This window comes from Nematostella vectensis, chromosome 3 (assembly GCF_932526225.1).
Source record: "Nematostella vectensis chromosome 3, jaNemVect1.1, whole genome shotgun sequence".
NCBI classification, from domain to species: Eukaryota; Metazoa; Cnidaria; class Anthozoa; order Actiniaria; family Edwardsiidae; genus Nematostella; species Nematostella vectensis.
Window position 1 is genome coordinate 2,759,309 of NC_064036.1, and position 13,721 is coordinate 2,773,029.

General features: G+C 39.4%; 1 protein-coding gene across 1 annotated transcript; it reads left to right on the plus strand.

Annotated features, from left to right (window-relative positions):
* The first annotated feature begins 962 nt into the window (after positions 1–962).
* Positions 963–9,531, plus strand: LOC5513857 (phosphatidylinositol 4,5-bisphosphate 3-kinase catalytic subunit beta isoform). Its single transcript, XM_001634024.3, has 17 exons — positions 963–1,908; positions 2,711–2,947; positions 3,182–3,385; positions 3,652–3,879; positions 3,988–4,029; positions 4,270–4,373; positions 4,478–4,562; positions 5,205–5,326; positions 5,421–5,460; positions 5,740–5,943; positions 6,347–6,522; positions 6,771–6,880; positions 6,967–7,045; positions 7,453–7,626; positions 7,930–8,047; positions 8,336–8,478; positions 8,787–9,531. Exons 1-17 carry the CDS (start codon positions 1,117–1,119, stop codon positions 9,052–9,054), a joined length of 3,126 nt encoding a protein of 1,041 aa, XP_001634074.1. The 5' UTR covers positions 963–1,116; the 3' UTR covers positions 9,055–9,531.
* The last annotated feature ends 4,190 nt before the right edge of the window (positions 9,532–13,721 follow it).

Sequence of the window (13,721 nt, forward strand, 5' to 3'; positions counted from 1 at the left end):
CTGTTTTTTCTTCAGTGCATTCATTTTGGAGTAGGCCACCAACAACAAGGCCACTATATGGTAAAGGATGAGTGCACTAATATGTAATGCATGAAAGGAGATATATATATTTTTGGATTTTAATTTCCAGACATTTTTCTGAATATTCAGTCCAATGAAGGAGAGAATTGCCACTAAACCAATACATAAAGATTACAGTATGGCATCTAAAGAGTCTAAATATATTATTTCAAATCTTTGGAATGCTGTTATATCCATGACATATTCTGCACAAGGGCAAAGCTTGTCGGAGTATTGTTTTGATTAAGAAATATATATAATTATGGAACTTCTATGATGGGACATAAGAATTTACAATTAGACTCTTGACAACTTTGACAGCCATATTTACACCAGGAATTGTGTTTGTTAACTTTGATGTACTGCATAATTTAAATTATTGAATAAGGCCTGGATCCATTTGGTTGGTACAATAAATAAATCTTAGTAAAGAGCAGGATACTAGATCCCCCCAAAATACCACGATCAGTCAACACAAAAGGTGTTCAATGCTGGCTCCGCTTTTAGGCAGTGCCTAAACCTATATATTATGACTGGGCTACCACAGGTATCCCAGTTAAAAACTTCTAGAATCAAAAAGCCCAAATTGTCGCGATCTCGTAGCAGAACAATGAATATAATACACCAAAAACTGGAAATCGACTCTGCCAAATTTTCGTCTTTAATAAGACTTCTTCAGGGCAGACTGAAGAAGCCCTGAAGAAGTCTTATTAAAGACGAAAATTTGGCAGAGTCGATTTCCAGTTTCCAGTTAAAAACTTCAATACACCAAAAACTGGAAATCGACTCTACTTCTGGCAGAGTCGATTTCCAGTTTTTGGTGTATTGTATTCATTGTTCTGGTACGAGATCGCGACAGTTTGGGCTTTTTGATTCTACCAGTAAAAACTTCGAGATACGTGCAGTGCATGCTGGGGGATTCCGATGCGGAAGGAACCAAAACTACCGAGGTTGTGGTTTTGTACACAGCCGAAAACCTCCTAGAAATGTGACTCCTCGTCGTCCGATCTCGCACCCCTGTAGTAGGAGAGAGCCTTCAGAGTTCTAGCCGCCATTATGGCCCCCGTGAGCCGGTTGGATATGTGGGCATCCCTGTCTGCATGTACACCCGTAGATGTGGACTGCCTTCTTCCAACTGGAGTGCTCATCCCTATCGAAGTACGTATCGAAGCCACACTTGGGGAAATAAAAAACAAGCTATGGCGGGAAGCAGCCAGCTATCCTTTATTCAATCTCCTGAAAGAGATGTCCAGTTATGTCTTCGTGTGTGTGAATTTACAAGGCAAACAAGAAGAACTAGTTGATGAAAATCGGCAACTGATAGACGTTCGGCCTTTCCGTCCTATGCTTAAGCTGATCGAGAAAAAAGGCGATCGTGAAGAGAAATTATTAAGTTCTAAAATTAGTGTCTTGATTGGAAAAAACCTTCATGAGTTCGACCAAATGAAAAACCCCGAAGTCGATGAATTCAGGCGAAGATATGCCGAATATGTTGAAGGGATTGCTAAGGAGCGAAGCAAGTTGGACTGGGAGGGAAGGGCCATGTATGCTTACCCAGTAGAAATAGAACAGAGCGAAGAAACCCCGGCTTATGTCGCCCAAAAGCTAAATGAAAATCGCAGGTTCCTGATCAGCGTAGCAATAAGAAATAATAGGGCATCAATGAAGGATATGCATGCTTTCAATGTATCAGCTGATACTTTTCCAGAGGAACTATTGGTATTAGTTTTGAAGAAAAGAGGGGCTATCATGGGTGTCCAAGATTTTGATAACCCAAAAGACTATGTACTGAAGATTGTTGGCAGAGAAAGCTATCTTTTGGGGGAGTACTCTTTGTTGCGATACAGGGTAAGTCCACTCCTTTACTTATGCTACAGTATCTGGCCATCAATCAGTCAGGATTTTAGATAGTTGGATAGTTAGAAAAGCAAGACCTTGTTTTCCCTGATTTTCAAAATCATCTTGTTATTTTGTGGATTGATCATTTGCCATCCCTGATAAATAAGGGCTCAAACTTGATATTATAGTCAGGGGCATACGCAGCCTATATGCCCGCAGTCACTGGACTGCAAAAAAATTGGCAATCTTATTTGTATAACAAGGGGAAAAAATCAAATGTTTACTTATTCATTTTATGTACATAGTTTTATACATATGATAAGGATAAAAACTATAATTTTCTTAATCATGGTAGTCTACAGATGATTTCCAAACATATTGTTATGTCATTCAGTGCCACGTGACGACTGAAGTCCTATTTCAGATCAAGGATGACAAAGGATTGTGTAATATTTTCAAAAGTCTGACGCATTGACACCAATTTCAAACCCAAAAGCGGTAGCTATGAAATCTTCACGGGGATGCGGGATAAGGGGCCACTCCCTCATTGAGCTTCTGAATGCTTTGTCTGCAACTTGTTAAAATCCTGCATATGCCCCTAATAGTTAATTATATCATTTCAATACCAATATGAATAATTAAAAAGAAACCTTTTCAACACACCCTCTTGGAAGCTAATGTTTTCCTGTTGGCACAGGTCTGATAGTTATTTCTATTTTTGATGGTGCTTTAACTTCAGACATTTTTACTTCCTGTTCTCCCTCCAACATCTCTGTATGAAAATTCAGATTTTTTTTACTTTATCTTGCAGTACATCAGTGAATGTATAGCCCAAGGAAAAAGACCACAGTTGTCATTAGTGCGACGGGTTTCGTTAGGAGTGAACGAGCTCATGGATGTTAGCGGCAAGTCTGGTATTCAGCATAGACCACCCCCACCACTGCCTCCAAAGGTGGAGAGTGCAGAGCTTTCTCTTTGGAGTATTGAAACTCAGTTGAGAGTTAAAATCTTGTCTGCAGATAATATCAATGTTGGTGATGTTATGATGGTGAGGAGCTGATAGTGTTTTATACTCTGTTTAAATCCAAACCATTCAAATTTTGATTAAGATCATCTGCATGCTCAAAGTAAAACTTTGCACCTGATCTCTCATGCTAGACCTGCAAAGTAATTCAAGCTAATCCCACCTCCATTTCTTTTTTAAATATAAAGAAATCAGCAATGGGGCTTGCTGTTCACTCCCCCCAGTGTTTTAAGGCCTTGATCATTTATATTCCGGCAGGTTGGAGTCAGGGGAGCAATTTACCATGGCAACGAAGTGCTCAGTGACATCAAACAGACAAAACCCCAAAGCGGCAACAAACCTTTGTGGAATGAGTTCATCAACTTGAACATTCTAGTGTGTGATATTCCCCGAATGGCACGCTTGTGCCTAGTGTTGTTTGGTGTGTATGTGAAAGCTGCTGCCAGAAGAAAGAAAAAGAATGTAAGTGCGACGACCACAGATTTTGGTTTTTAATCATGGCCTGGTTCAAACAGTACCATTGCAAATACAGTACCATAACACTCTTTCCGCTAAGAAATTGCACTTGTGATTTTCAAAAGAATCCTGCAATGAACAACATGCATATAATTCTTATACTTACTGTGAGTCAATCCTAGCAAAACTGTTTCATTTTGTTAGATTATATCCCACTAGCTTAGAAAAAGGTGAAATTGTTTGATTTAACACACAAAATTATTTTGTTTCAGCTTGATTATATCCCTCTGGCTTGGGTAAATGTAACATTGTTTGATTTCCGCGGTAACCTGCGACAAGGACCCCTCACCATACATGCCTGGCCAGTTCCAGAGACCATGCCAGATCTTCTAAATCCAATTGGTACTGTGGTGTCCAATATCAATACCAGTACTTCACCTTGTCTGGTGATTGAGTTCCAACGCTACGCAAACAATGTTGTTTATCCTGCTTATGACAAGGTAAAACTATTTTCCATGTAGTTTTTACCAAACATTAGTCTTTTACCATTATTTTTTCACTTGTAATTTTTGCCCTGCAAACTAATGTACCATTGAATTTGTTTATAGATTTTACAGCTTGCAGCAGAAACAACAGACCAGGAGATATTTGTAAGTTGTCTTGAATATTCTTATGCTTTTCCATATAATAGACCTCTTAGCACTTCAGGACTTCAAAAGTCCTGATTTCACATTCTTCAGTCAAACTTTCAAATCAAAATCTCCATTAAGAGGACACCTCCATATAACAGACACATTGTTTGGTCTCACGGTTTGCATTTTACTTTATTGAAATGCTACTATGTTTCATGTGCTGGCAATCTATTATTAAGATTCGTCTTTGTTCTGCAGAAAAAAACCGGAGACAATGAGCTTGAGCAATTGAGACAAGTCATTGACAGAGAGCCCTTGGCACCAATCTTTGAGTTGGACAAAGAGTTTGTCTGGAGGGCAAGGTAGACATTGTTGACCAGGCTCACTTTCTTTGTTCTAAAGGACACTTTCACCCAATTACAGTAGGTGTGATTTTAAAAGTTTTCCTTCTTTTGCATATTTTCAGGATGGAGTGCAGGGATTATTATCCTCATAGCCTGGGCAGGCTTTTAAGTTGTGTCAAGTGGAATTGCAAGGAAGATGTGGCACAGGTATAGAAGGATGACTATGGTCTGAATATAATTACTTGAAAAGACTAAGAATTTTATAGCATTTTTGGAGATGATAACAAAACTTTCTCAATTCATCACCTTTATATCTTCCTGTCTTGCTATTATTACTGCATTTTTCCCTCTAGGGTTTTCGTGCTTCATAAAGTTTTTCTATCAAACTTTTTTGGCCACAAATCAAATCACAAGCGTGTTTGTAAAAACTCGCCTCTTATCCTTGCTTTGCAAACAAGGGAGAAAAAGACAATCAGAGACTTGAACAGCTTCAACAAGTTAAGCATAATTCTTTTTTTTTAAAAAGGGAAGTCCTAAATTGGTGAAAAAAGTCTGCTGTTTTAAGGCCTAACAAAACATTTAGACATGTTTATCGAACATTGTATTAGTGCAAACTTTTGTAGGTTTAGCCACCCACAAAACATGGTTCTCATTTGACCCCTTCCATGGCGCCACTTTTTGATCTCTTGCCTTTTTATAACTGAGACAGCATGCACGTTAATATTTTATGCCACCTTGTCAAACATGCTCCCAGAAGAGTGCTGTTTCAATGTTTGACAAAATGTATGACTGTTTAGCCAGGATTTCACAGTGTGTTAGTTATAACCAAATTGTTATCTGTGTGAATAGATGCAAGTGCTGCTACAAATATGGCCTGAGATGCACCCTGAGCTGGCTTTAGAACTCTTGGATTGTAACTATGCTGATCAAAAAGTTCGAGAGTTTGCTGTTCGCTGTATTGAGAAAATGGGGTAAGTTGCTCAGAGCAGATATGTAGTTACAGCATATAAAATAAGTGGTTTTGAGTGGCTCTCTGAAATAGCTTTATTGTTTTCAATTTTTCAGGGATAGTGACCTGATGCACTATATGCTGCAGTTAGTTCAGGTAAACCCTGTTTTCTTTCCTTTCACTTTGTGACTGTGTGTGAATACCACACAGTGGAACCCACTCTTGGCCATAAAGTTAAGACCAGCAGAGTTAATTGAAACATACTTTTTTACTATAAGAATCACACACAAGTTACACATTTTCCAATCCCTATATCTGTGCACCCCTCCCCAAATCATTCTCCAATTACTATACCCCATTTATTATTCTCCTACAACAAACAAATATTTTTAAAATCTCTTTTCAATCATGATACTTACTAGCTATCTTTGCTAGGTTTTGAAGTATGAATCATACCTTGACTGTGAGCTTGCCAGATTCCTACTGAAGCGAACACTGAACAATCAGAACCTAGGACATGAGCTGTTTTGGTTACTGCGTGCAGAGATGCATAACCCTGAGGTGTCTGTGCGGTTTGGACTTATGCTTGAAGCTTACTGCCGTGGATCACCAGCTCACATGAAGAGCTTACAGAAACAGGTAAAGCTTGGCAGTTCTCAAGACTTCTGAGCCATTAATTACAGGAGCACAGCATTCACTTAGGGTATGATGTGTAAGCTGTTCCCCATAATCTTTAAAGACTGGGAATTTGATTTTATATTTTCACTGTTCACTGCAAGTGCGATTTTAAGCTGTGCAATATTCATTTATTATTCATGATCAGATCTGTTTTATCAGTATTTACTTTGACCAAAGAGCACAAGTGTATTAGCTCAGTTACACCAATTTCTCATTATTTTGTTGTTTTTGTTAGTATTTAGATGATACAGGGTATTTCTTAATATGTCCTGGTTGTTATCTGTGAAAAATGAAGATATATCATCCCCATACTTTGAGTAGCCTTACTTCAGTGTTTTATAACTATCTGTTTTGCCTTTCACAGCTTGAAGCCCTGAACAAGATGAAGACAATTTCGAGCTTGTTACAACATGTGGATCGTGACAAGAGAGCTCAAGGGCTTCAGACAATGAAAGAGTGCTTACAGCAGAAGACGTACCAGGATGCCTTATCAAGGCTGACATCTCCACTCAACCCAAGCTATAGACTCAAGCAACTTAAGTAAGACATATATCCCAACCACAGACTCAAACAGTTCAAATAAGACATGCATCTCAACTCAATCCTAACAAGAGAATCAAGCAACTCAAATAAGACACGCATATCCACTCAGACTAAAACACATTTGCATCCCAATCATCCCAATAGTACCTATGGCTTTTACTGTTATCTGCAGTATGGTTAAAGACAAGTAACTACCGAAGACCAACAACAGCAACTCAGTTGCTAATTTGCTTATTGTTTTGTAGGGTTGACAACTGCAAGTATATGGACTCCAAGATGCGACCACTGTGGCTCGACTTTGAAAACTTTGATGAGCTAGGTGAACCAGTGAAGATCATCTTCAAGAGCGGGGATGGTAAGGATGCCATACATAAACAGATCTCCCTACTGATTTTACTCTTTCAAACTACACTAGATACTTAATCTACATTTCCCCTACAGATCTCCGTCAAGATATGTTGACTCTACAGTTGATCAGAATTATGGATAGGCTATGGAAGAAAGATGGGTTGGACTTGGAGTAAGTTCCTCTCAAAGAACCAAACTATCCCATTCTCCTTTGTCAGGATTATTCCATCTTGATGCCTGAGTACTGGTGATCCTTGCTTCAAGTACTCCATTCTCCTTTGTCTTGCTACCCCCTTTCATACTTGCTACCCCCTTTCAAGCTGATTAATGCATTCCCTCCTATCAAGAATTCCACACGAGTACCTGAGTTAGTGCTTGATACCTCTTCCCAAGTTATGTATTTTCTCTTATCGATAATTCCACATGGGCGCCTGATTTAGTGCTTGTCACGTACTACTGTCCATACTAACCCATATTTCCTTCATTACGATGATCTCATAGGGGTGTCCATACTAGCCTATATTTCCTTCATTAGGATGATCCCATACGGGTGTCCATACTAACCTATTTCTTTATAAGGATGATCCCATACGGGTGCCTGAGCACGGGTGATCACGTTGGCATGATAGAGGTGGTGACGAACTCCGAGACCATTGCTAAGATCCAAATGAAGCAGATGGGTGCTATCACCGGAGCCTTCAACAAGACTTGCATCTTGGACTGGCTTGCAGACAGGAACGGCTCTAAGGAAGCGTGAGTTTAGTCGTTATTATTGTATTTATCGTCACATCATTAACACAATATCATCTATTACAAATATTTTCACACGGTACCATACCATCTTCTCCGCTTTCTTCTTTTATGTTCAAAAAATGTTTGCACTATCTTCTTATTATCTTCTAGCAAGAATCGTCACTGCGTTAAAAGAACCTTCGATTTATTTTTTTCCCTATTGTTTTGTTTGTTTGTGTGAATGACTCATGAATTTGAATTACCTTGTTTTTATACATACTACAGACACTCATCTCGGAGTCTTTTTTTTTTTTTCATACTCAGACTGGTCGAGGCAACACACAGGTTCATGCTGTCCTGTGCGGGGTACTGTGTGGCAACGTATGTCTTGGGTGTCGGAGACAGACATAGCGATAATATCATGGTCCATGAGAACGGACAGGTAAAGCGCTACACTTAAAATAGCGTGGGGTCCTGCTAGGACATCTTTGGGACCCACAGAAATGTCCTGATTGATGGTTGTTCTTTCATTTGTTCCTATAAACTGTCCTTAATACCGAGATGTCTACATCAAATAAGATATATTGAGCTTTCTTTCATTTGTACCTTTAAAACAGCCCTTAATCCCTACAGATTAAAATATAATATGGAGTTTTTTCCATTTGGACCTTAATATTTACAAAAGATCTCCTTAGTTCTGAAAAAAAATATATTGGTTATTCTTTGCTAGCTGTTCCATATCGATTTCGGACACTTCCTCGGGAACTTCAAGAACAAGTTTGGCATTCGAAGAGAGCGTGTCCCGTTTGTGTTGACAGACCACTTCGTCCACGTGATCACTCGTGGTAACGACAACACCGAGGGATTCCAAGAGTAAGTGAACTTTTTTATATAAAAGATGGTACGTGTGTGATTCCAAGAAAATGGAGCATAGGTGATTTTACGAAAAGGGAGCATGTGTGATTCAAAGAAAAGAGGAGCATTGGTGATTCTCAGCAAGGGAAATATATATAATTATAAGGAAAGAAAGCGTGTGCGATTCTAATTAAACTTTTTTGGCAAAGCTTTGTGCCGCAGGTCTATAGGGTTCTACCTACTTGCATTGATAAACAGTGTTACGATGATTAGAAGTGGCTTTGTCATCATTACATGTCTGATCAGAAATTCCCTTCTGATTACAGGTTCCGTCGTATTTGCGAGCAGGCGTTTCTCGTTCTGCGTAGGCGCGGCTCCCTCCTCATTAACCTATTCGTGATGATGCTCTCGGCTGGAATCCCTGAGCTGCGCTCGCTGGACGACATCGGTTATCTCCGCAAAACTCTCAACCTGAACGTGTCCGAGGAGAAAGCTTTAGAGTACTTCAATAGAAAGTTCAACGAAGCGGTGGACAACAGCTGGAAGACCAGCATTAACTGGGCTATCCACAACAAGGTTCGCGACAACCCTTAGCTTCCACGTGAACGTAGGTGACTTTTCACGTGATCACAAGTGACCTCCACGTGTTTTTATATGTAATCATAGCAGAGCCTAAACTGGGCTATCCTTAACAAGGTTCGCGACAACCCTTAGCTTCCACGTGATCAAAACTTACCTCCACGTGTTTTTTTATTTGACCATCATCTGATAACTATGTTAAGAGTTCGTTAGCTTTCACGTGGTCATTATGACTGTCCATGTGATCCATTAGTGAGGGCAAAATAATAATAGGGGAAAATAAGCAGATAGACGCCCTAGCTTACCGAAGAGTAAATAAAGAGAATATCGGATATTCAATATCTACACGATCGTGGATAATATGAAAAAAATAGAAATGTTTAAACCGAAAATTAAAAAAAACAATATATAATAGATAGAACAAATAAAACATACTTTTTGTACAAAGTGAGCAATTTAACGTATTGATTTAAACAAAATGTAATTTTACCCGATTGAAATGGCTGTCCTCACTGGTTGTCAATCTTAAACAAAAGCCCCCCCCCTCCTTCTCCCTCACCCACTCACCCAGTCGCGTGCCACCTCTTGACCGGCATTAATTTTTATTTCTTCCCCGAAGTCGGAAGGTTGTTGGTGGCCACTTGATTTCCATAAAGATTGTGGCTTTTGAGCCCTGGCCAAACGCAAGCTAGCGCGGCCAGGTTGCAGTGATGAATCATTATTGACAAAGCTATTTTTGAATTCCTAGAAATATAAGTTATGCTTATCAAATATTAGAACTACGAAATACTTGTAGTCGCGAGCTTGTTCTGCTTCTATTTGACTCTGCCAGCTTGCTCTGGTCGATAAAAACAACAGGGTTCTCGCAAAGTGAAACGGTAACTACAAAGTAATGGTAAAATGAGGACTTGTACGAAAGCGTTATACGGGATTTCGAGTAAGGGCCGATACTTTTGTGCCTTAGATTATGAAAACAATGCTCCATAGTTTCCTTTACTGGAGCATTCGCGCGAATGACCATCGCAGCAGGCTGCAAAGTGGCGTATGACAGGCATGCCTTACGTGCCTTTGTAATGACGAATTAGCCTAGTCCCAAGGCGTCTTGTGTCAGCGCTCTGATGTCAAACATTTTCTGCAATAGCTGTAAGCTGTCCCTGACGCCTGGAAAAACACTAGGGCTTATCTTCCGGGGGGGGGGGGGGGGGGGAGATTCTCCAGAAAAGTAGACGGGGGGTGTTCGTCACATCTTTTAGGGTATAAACTTTCGAGCAACTTCCTTCCCTTGGGGGGTGTTGAAGGATTTTTCCGATTTTGCATATCTCCGGGAACGAGGTCAATGATCAATCATTATTGAAATGACAAAGCTATTTTTAAATTCCTAGAAATGTAAGTTGTCATGGTTATATGTGTATCAAATAGCAAAGTCGTATAATCCCAAGAATTACTTGTAGTAGCGGGCAGTTCTGCTTCTATTCGACTCTGTCCGTCAGCTTGCTCTGGTCGATAAAAATATCAGTGTTCTTGCAAAGTGAAACGGTCACTACAAAGTAACGGTAAAATGAGGACTTGTACGAAAGCGTTATATGGGATTTTGGAGATGTTTTTTGGTCTTCAACTGGCTGCGAGTTACATACTCTTCGTCGCTGTGTTTATCAACAAAGACGGAATGGAATTAAACGACGGAGAACGAACGTTGTTATTCTACACTTTGATTTCTCTTTGCTCATTGGTGCCAACTACATGGCTGTTGGTATACCTCGTTATTGAGCGCACCCATCGTGTTGATCTAGTTGGAGCACTCAGGGTCTCAAAGTCTGAAGCTTCTTTTAAGGTTATTTTCGTCTCCTGGCTTATCGACATTTTTGCAGCACTGGTTAACATCATAGCTATCGTGTACTGCCAAGACACTAGCGGGCCTGCGCCTTGGGAACTCACCCTAGTATTTTTCATCCTCTTCCCCTTACAGCAAGCATGCCAAAGTAAGTTCAAGCAGTAACTAAGCCCGTTTAGAAAATTATGGGTTCGGGGTTCAGCTTTTGTTCAAGTTAATTTTGCGTGGGATAATGGGAATTCGAGCAGAACACATTTAATTATATTAGCTTTGCCATTAAACATGTATAAGAAAATTAAGAATATACGCGACAAATGGCAGGGACACCGCAACAGCTAAGAGAGTGTTCATTATTTATGGCCGGTCGGTTCCCACATGGGGGGCGTGGGGCTAAAAAAAGGGTTTTGGTTGCGTCGATGAGGGGTGATAAAAGTTTCAATGTGGTTGAAGGGGGGGGGGATTTCATCGCTTAAAAGTAGAAAACTTTTTTATTTATTATTATTGAAAAGAGTAATCGAAATGAAAAGCTGTTTCCTAGCGTTGCCAATAACATATTTAGGCTACATTTACTGCTGTTGAGCCGTGAACGCTTTCCCACAAATGACAAATTGAACAATGTTTATTACGCGGTAGTAGTTCATTTAAGCTTGACCTATAGGATCAATAAAAAACGACAACTGAAATATATGCATTTGTAAAATATACTAGGAATCTAGTACGGCAGGTTATTAGATAATGTCATTGTGTAAAAAGTCTGACTCGGATACCTTTACTTTGAACAACCCGCGAGCACCAGATCTAGGAGATCTATCGGACCAAGGGCACAGGACGATTTTATCTTTTATTAGGACAGTCCCATGCAGTAAAATATAAAATTGTCCTGCGTGATATGGACTAGTAATATGGCATGCAAGGATAGATATAGATACACATTCCAGGGGTGGATCCAGGTTTTTGAGTGAGTAGTTTCCACCGAAACAGCAACAATAGGGGTGTTTGGGGGCATGCCCCCCCAAGAAAATTTGAAATTTCAAGCTCTATAAATGCTATTTTCTGCATTTTCAGAAAAGTTAATTACCCCAAAAAGAACAAAAAAACATGCTATCATAAAGGGAAAAAAAGTTTTATTTTGTTGAAGGTGGTACATGGAACACCTTGCTCTACAAAAAAAATATCTGGTATCCAAACCGGTGCCACTGGTCTATGTCAAATATAGCTGCCTAACTGTCTTTGAGCAGGAGAAGGAAAAATGGTACTTATAGATGGCAAGCCTGTGGTTGGTCCTTGGTCCAGGAGTTTTCAAGATAATAATAAAAAAATCCAATATTAATATCATATGTCATATACAAAAGATATGTACAAATTATAGACAATATAATTTGAATAAAAACTCCCCTTTTTCATCCCTGGGGACTGCAGTAACTGGAGCTCTGGAGAAAAATCCAACATTGTTATCAAGTTATAAAAATGAGAAGTACTAAATGATTATAATATATATATATAGTTTGAAAAATACTCCCCTTTTTTATCCTTTGAAACTGCAGCTTCTGGAGCCCAGGGAAATGTTTGTAAACCATTTGAGCTTAACATGAAATCCCAGTGTCAATAGAAAAATTGAAATCATCACTAAATAAAAAAAAACATCTAGAAATGACTTTTTAAGAAAGTTATACAGGCACCAGTTTGAGTTTCTGTAGCTGTTCTCCATCAGTAAGGGTAAGACCCAGATGGAACATAACTCACAAGCCCTCTAGAAACAGATGGTGCAAAAATTTAAGTTAATATGTTTGCCATGCTCATTCTCCTAGGGTGCAATTGAGCAAATAAATCTATTATTCTGTCCAGGTCTAAATCCATGTCTTTGTGGGTATACATTAGTGCCAGCCCACTCAATCTTTCCTCAATCATTGTGCTTCTCAAATAGGTTTTAAGATTTCGAAGGGATGAAATGGATCTCTCACAAGAAGCAGATGAAATTGGAAGTGTGATAAGGGTCTTTAACATGAAATAAATATTGACATATGCATCTGTCAATATCCTCCAGTGTAGCCTTGAGAGTGTCTGGAATCACTTCTCCTCTGTTATCCCTCCCCTTCCATAATCTCTCCCATAATAAAAGCTCTGCCTGTAAACCTATATAATTTGGCATGTCCTGTCTGTAATAGTTACAAAATTCTAATTAAAAAGGATCTCACGGTTTCTAGCAATTTGCTGTTGAACGATGTTATTTAACTGCAGATTTATCGGGACAGCGTCTGTTCGCATCATTTTCTTAAATTCTTCTATAGCAATCATAGAAAACTTGTGAATTTCACAATTTCCTTGCGCGTGTTTTGTAAAGCGCGAAGCGGCCGAAGTCCAATTTGTAAGAGGAGACTTCAATAATTTGTCTAACTTATTAGCGTTTCGCCCACACTGAACTCCGAAACAAACACAAGCTAAGCAAAACACTCCATTGTAATATTTAGAGTAGGCTAGCCATGGATATTTCTTTAGCCAGTTTAAAACAAACTTGCGAGATTTTCCATTCTCTATTGACACTGGGAAATCGAAAAGCTCACCTGGTTTCCATACATTTTCGATGAATTTTAACTTGTCCCGAGGCGAATAGCTGGCGATCTTGTCGAAGACTAAGCCAATGTCGTAGGGAGAACAATCCTCATTCCGACAGACAGGAGCACGAGCCATAAAGAGTAAGGGCCTATCCGCACTTGTCGAACAAAGTTTGTCTGGCCCGAACAAAAATGATAACAAATTTTGTCTCGGCCAAAAGTTATTAGCTAAAGTACATCCGCACTTATCGGGCCAAACAAATTAACTTGTTGGTTTGCTTGTAAAGGCTGAAGCGGTG